The sequence below is a fragment of the Watersipora subatra genome, chromosome 1, assembly GCF_963576615.1.
Source record: "Watersipora subatra chromosome 1, tzWatSuba1.1, whole genome shotgun sequence".
NCBI lineage: Eukaryota > Metazoa > Bryozoa > Gymnolaemata > Cheilostomatida > Watersiporidae > Watersipora > Watersipora subatra.
This window is the reverse complement of record NC_088708.1, coordinates 49,978,423-49,984,959: the sequence shown is the minus strand read 5'-3', so window position 1 is coordinate 49,984,959 and position 6,537 is coordinate 49,978,423. Positions and strand designations below refer to the sequence as shown.

Below are 6,537 nucleotides of genomic sequence, written 5' to 3'. Positions count from 1 at the left end.
TTTATGTAGCCTGCCATATGGTTTAGTGATAAGAGGTGGTGATAAACTAACCTATAACAAATGTGAACCATTGCGAGTTGGCTAACCAGAGGCTACGACAAATTGTGTTTATGAGTTTTTACAGTTCATTCTATGGCAAAAAAGATAAGCAGTATTGGAGCTAAAATTTTGAGAAGACAACTCTATATATAATTATATGTAAATCGTTGCCTAGTAAATTGTGTTTCAGTAAATTGTTAGTTTTGCTCTTTTTTAGAACATACTGTGCTAGGTCGTCCAACAAATGAGTTTGTGTACAGCAGATGAATTTATGACTTTAACTGGCTAACAGAACAGTGCGTTTTCATTATAGCTAATTTGCTCTATAAATTATTTACCAGTATGTATAAGTTGCAGTTTATTGTTATGATACTAATGTTAATCTCAGCTTATTTACTATCGCTAGGCAGAACTGTAGCTTCAAATGAATTTTTTACCGTTTCATTAAAAAACCAACTGCCAACCTCTTTAGTTGATTAGTTCATTATATGATGATACTATCGATTTATCATTTCCTTTATGTAATAATGGACTGGTTAGGAGAGAATGTCAAAAGTTTGTTCATTCATTGGTTTAATATTTTGCTTTTTCACATGTGAGTGTTATGCAGACATTTCTAAAGTTAAGATGTAAGTCGATTTGCGTCAAACTCTATAGTTTGTGGGTCATTTAGCAAAGTTTCAATAAGTTTCCATACAGCTACGGCGCATACAACATTGGGTTTATGTAATGCTTTGCATGGGAATGTAAAGCTGTTCCAGTTGTCATTTGAATTGACTTGTAAAAATTTTAAAACAAAATCTTGCCAAATATTAACATCAGTACATTCTCTAGTGTTGTTTTATTCAGAAGACATTCACTAATGCTACTGACCATTGTTGTAATGAATGCACTTATATTATTGTGCTAAGGTTGTGCTCATAGTAATTATTGTTTAACAGTTTAAACAATAATAAAAAATTAGACTTATTAGCAAATAAACCAATGTTACAGTTTAGACCTCTTATGGGATTACTAATACAGCCTAAAATTAGTGCGCAGTCACTCAGTGGCTATCACACACTCAATTGAATGCTGCCTCTTAGACCTCGCTCATTATTCACAGCTCATCTCTAGAAATAATTTGTTCAATTTATCAATTTACATGTAGTACATGGATGAGCTATAATAAAGGCTGTAGCATGGTTTAAGACAATATCGTGAATGTTGTGAATCGCCTTGCCTATATGCTTAACAACATTACCTTATTTTAGTAACTATTAATTAATAAGTCACCCTTTTAACTAATTTGACTTAGTGCCCTTGAGCGTTTTCAATATCACTTAGTTGTAACAGGTTGTGAATCTACTTAAACTCTTACAAGTTAAAAACCTGGGAAGTTTACAAGCAGGTTTTATCAAGAGTTTTGAGAAGTTAGTTGTGAGAAGCAATTACTTTACTTGTGCAGTTGAGGTTCAACATGTGTTTGGCAAATTGCTATCATATTAACCAGTAAAATCATGTTTATAACATTGTTATATAGTAAAGTTTGATGCTATATTAAAATTATTAGGGGTGCATATATGGAAAGGAGTGTATCTATGGGCTACATATGCGTACAAAAAAGTATTGGTTCTCCCAGAACCATCCCTTAATAGCTTACCATTAATTTTATTATATCATCTCATCAAGCTCCAAATTATTGAAGACTACCTAAGACATATTATGCATAAATACTTGAAAAGTCTTTTTATGCATCAAATAGTTATGTGTAAAATCATTTGACGTATTAAAGATGTTGCGCATGGTAAATTGAACAGACAATATTTTGCGAAGAATACAATGGTCATCAAGAATATAACTTACAATGCATGTTGCTACATTAACACAAAACCTCTGATATGAAACTACCGCAGTATCATAGTAAGGGATACTGACAGCGAGTGTGCTTCTCTCTATAGTACACAAAACACAATACGACTGATAGACATCTTGGTCAAGTGTATGTGATGCGGAGGCCGAGAAAGAGAGAGGAAAAAGAGAGAGCCTATTAAGACTAGATAATATGAATCAAGTACCCGAGCTACAGACAATGTGTGAGACCTAAACATCCTTGTATAACTTGAAACTACATAGTTTCTCGAAGCTTAGAAACTTCCACAATTGTATCATCTCCGGTCTGTAAACTGCTCGGCACCTGTTAGTATCTGTAAAATCAACATATGAATTATCTGGTAGTTGAGTAGAACTGTAAATGCTTGATAAAGGCTGGAGCCAAGTAGATATTATATGTGTACACAAGTATTAAGGCAAATGCATTTTACTCTCTCTATATCTCTGTCAAAGCTGCAATTACTGCTTCAAAATAATTTTCCCTAACATGGCTAAACTATACTGCAACTAACAGTAGACACTGGTTCACACATGCATACCAAAGGTTGTAGTCACTTACCGTTTATGCGGTCAAAAATCCATTGATATTTTGTTATACAGTGGTGCTGAAAATTATGGTTGTGGCACTAATATATTTGTAAAAATGAAATATGCCTTTTGCTCACTAGCTTTCTTATGTGCAGTCTCTCTGCAGATCATCGGGTCTAAGCTACTTTATTATGGCACTTTTTATGGCCGTGTTGTTCCTATGCATGCAAAAGGTTTCAGCTTTTCATATAAAGACTAAAGCACCATTGGCTGATGCAGACATGGCGCATATAGGCTGAAGATTATATCCTAATTCAGAATAAATAAAGCAGCTATTATGAAGGGGTTCGCAACACTATATGACAAATGACAGCTAAATAAATATAAGACTGAGCTGGTTAAGGTGAGAGAACAGTACAACAATAGAATAGTACAACAGGTGGTAAACCATTCTCTCAATAAATACCTATATGAAAAAATTGCAAAATTTATTAGAATTTTGTAATCACGAATTTGGTGAAAGTGGAAAGTTTCGGGTATCCGTGATCAGGTCAAGTATGCTTTCAGCCTAATAAGAGCTTACCTGTAGTAATTGGGTTTGAAAGGGCCAATTTTGCTGAGGCCTAAATACTTTGCCTGTTCATCACTTAGCTCAGTGAGGTGAGCATCGAAAACAGGCAAATGGAGACTTGCCACATATTCATCTGAAATCATAAGATCAGGATGTAAGACATCATCAATTCCTAGCTTTCTGATGTATGTATAAGCTGACTGTAGCGCCATGAATATTTACTTCATTCTTTAATTTATTTCAGAGAACTGACCTCTGCACTTGTAACTTCACTAGCCACTTCCTATTGACATCTAACTACTACTAAAACCATTAATAATTTTTGCTTTTCGCTAATTTCACCATTTTCAACTTACGCCAGTGAAAGACGAATCACAAGGTGAAAGCAAGGAAAGATGAATCCCAAGGTGAAAGCAAGGATAGGCATTCTGTGCATTAATAAAATTGAATCACACTTGTACAACAATTCTAGCCATATTCAAAACAGCAGATAACCACGTGTTTTCATCAAAGCGTGTTCTCATTCCAACTAACCCATTTTCTTAGGAAGTAGGTATACATCTTGTTTATAGCGCCCTGGAGGAGCATTGTAGAGTTCGATGAGAGCGAGGGCCTGTGTGGCAGCGGTGATTGAGACAACAAAGGACGGAACACTCGAGCAGCTCAGGTTTACTAATCGTCCCTCTGCTATAAGTATTATGCGTTTTCCATCTGGCCAGATAACGTGATCTACTTGAGATCTCACCTTTTCCCAGGTAAGTTCAGGTGTTCTCAAGCTGCCCTGCAAATCACCCATAAGTATTCTTAGGCATCTATTCAAAAGCAGGTTTGACATGCCTCATAGTAGCACCGCTCACATTAAATTCACGATCTTTCCATGACGCAGTCAATCCGCAAGTTTGCATCATCTTTAAGTCAAGAGAATTTTGTTACTCGCAAATGTTTATCGAATTTTCCTTGCTTGCAAAAGATGGAAACAGCCCTCGCAAATGATGCACAAGAAAATGCTACGCAAGTTATTCCATTTTAAATAGTTTTCATACTTGAGTCATTTCTATTTGTTAAGCTCGATGCTAAGTGTGCTCGAGGCAGGAGTGTGCCAGCTATGACTTCTGAAATAAAATTCCTTATTTTTTTCAACCAAGTACCCATATCAATCCACAACATGCTAATGTCCGTTGAAACACATGGTAAGTGTGATAAATGTACTCATTATTCGACTGCACGCGCGCACAACTCCCAATCCACATCATGCGTCCTATGGAAACATAGCGAGTGCCTGAATGAATGTGAGAACAAGTAGACAAGGTGACCTACCACATCAATCTCTGTATTTGAATGGCCCATGTTACAGACTATACATCCTGTCTTTAGTTTGTCCAGGTGCTCTCTTGTCACTACATTCTTGTTTCCTGTAACATGTTCTCTCTACATTTCATTTAGAACAATTCAGCAATACTTAATAAACGTATTTTACAACAAGCGATATAAGCGTGTTTTAGTGTTAAACAACCATCGTTTTAAACAAGTTTTCAAGTTAAGATGTAAAATGCTGAAAACCAACATGATCATTTACACGCGACATATACCCGTGAGTCACTTGTTGTTTAGGCAAGTGATTTGCTTCATCGATATGTTTAGCCACGGCTTTGCCGTCATTGCTATGGCATAGATCAAACTTCCCTGAAAGATTGCTTATGCTTCACACTAATCTATGAATATCTATGTCATGAACATGAAATGAACACCCATGTCATGAGCATACAATGAATATCTACACCAAGTGCACGCGTGTTATGAGCTCCAGATTGATAATTTTGTAATATCGAAAGTTGAATTTTAGCAAGAATAAAATCACTGTTTTAGAGTGACTGGGAAAGCTAGCAGTCCTTTAGCTACACATTTTAGCAACCTAAACTCAGCTGTATGTAGGATTTCCAGGCACGAGTATACTCACCTGTACAAGTTACAATTATATCTGCAGTTCTGACTGTCTCGCTCATTCTGACCACCTTGAACCCATCCATGCTGAAAGTACAAATGGTAATGCCAGTTAAAGGCCATGCTAAGACGGCCAGGCACGCTTTCATACTGTTGATAATATCTACATGTAGGTGACAGAGGAGTAAATGCCAGAGCAGACAATGAGGCATAGGGGGTGTTAAAAAGGCACCTACCAAGCCTGAAGAGCACAAATAGGATCCACTTCTGTTATGCTGACAATGCAGCCAAGGCCTTTCAAGGCTGAGCAGCATCCTTTACCCACCTGCAAATATATGCGGATAAAGATCAGGGATTTATTAACCTGATAGCAAGCAAAAAGGGTACATTTATTGGCTAGATCATTCAGAAAAGATATATAAAGAGCGTTGATAGAATTAGCAAAAATTGAATAATTAAAATTATTTATAGCTCTAATCAATCAGATCTGATAGGTTCAGCATTCACATTAGACAAGATCAGCATTATCTAGTTATTACCATCAATTCACATAACTTTGTGGCATGAGAAATAAACCAAGGGCTTTTAAGATATAAATTTTAATTTTTGTGAGTTCAACCTGCTATTAAAATATTTTAAATACAATTACAAGCAATTTTTACAACGATGTCAGATCACAAACTGCTGCCAATTTATACGAAAAAGATCAATGGTATTTATTAAAATCATTTAATTATTTATTAGTCTTATGCAAGTTGTCCTCTCCTTATTGGGAAAAGTAACATCAACTCTGCAAGGAGTATTAAAATCTATATAAAATTGTTTTATTTTATAGTATTAAAATTTTAAATATTTCAAAAAACATGTCACCAAGAAACGAGTACCCAGTTTTGCAATATCTTGCTAGTTAGGCTTTGACTCACCTCACCGTAACCACAAACGAGAACCTGTTTACCTCCAAACATCACATCGGTAGTCCGTTTTAGACTAAAATAAAACACTTTGTATGTAAGTTATCATAACAAATTTAAAGAAATGAATAACATGTTTGGTCCTATAGAAACCCGTTGCTATGATAAGTAATGGAGGCTACATGTAAATGCTATACCGACGCTACCCTACTTACAAACATTTGTGTTACGAACAATGTTAGACATGAATGGTGTTGTGCGTATAGACACAACCCTTTCACCTTTTAACCCTTTATAACTATATTTAATAGTTTTGCATTAAAGCTCATTGCACTCTCTTATATGTTTACTATAGTTTGCACCAAATTGGCTTTTAATGCGCAATAAAAAAAGGAGTTATTGCACACTAAAAGGCACAGAGAGAGGTTATTAGCGTCGATCTATTGTAAACCATGTTTAGATCACAGTGATGATGCTATCAAATACATGTAATACGATTTTATTTTCTGGTCGTTCAATACCTTTCAAAGTGTATGCTGACCTTAACCCTTATTCTGCAGTGCTTGAACTAGTTGATTTTAGCGTCAAACTAATATTTTAGCAAGCCAGGGCAAAATTTTTACGCATTGCTATTTGAAAAACTTTTTGCGAAAATCTTGATAAACTTTTCGCCCA

The 6,537-nt window shown here is 35.5% G+C and overlaps 1 protein-coding gene across 7 annotated transcripts in view; it reads right to left on the bottom strand.

Annotated features, from left to right (window-relative positions):
- Window positions 1-1,673: 1,673 nt before the first annotated feature.
- Window positions 1,674-6,537, bottom strand: part of LOC137407875 (S-adenosylhomocysteine hydrolase-like protein 1) — a 43,091-nt gene continuing 38,227 nt past the window's right edge. For all 7 annotated transcript variants that reach the window (XM_068094274.1, XM_068094268.1, XM_068094279.1 and 4 more), the window contains 7 exons: window positions 5,875-5,938; window positions 5,188-5,276; window positions 4,968-5,038; window positions 4,328-4,422; window positions 3,545-3,791; window positions 3,023-3,143; window positions 1,674-2,225 (listed from right to left, as the gene is read on the bottom strand). In XM_068094274.1, coding sequence (XP_067950375.1) covers window positions 2,219-2,225; window positions 3,023-3,143; window positions 3,545-3,791; window positions 4,328-4,422; window positions 4,968-5,038; window positions 5,188-5,276; window positions 5,875-5,938 — 694 coding nt within the window. In that variant the 3' untranslated portion in view covers window positions 1,674-2,218. The remainder of the gene's footprint in view (window positions 2,226-3,022; window positions 3,144-3,544; window positions 3,792-4,327; window positions 4,423-4,967; window positions 5,039-5,187; window positions 5,277-5,874; window positions 5,939-6,537) is intronic.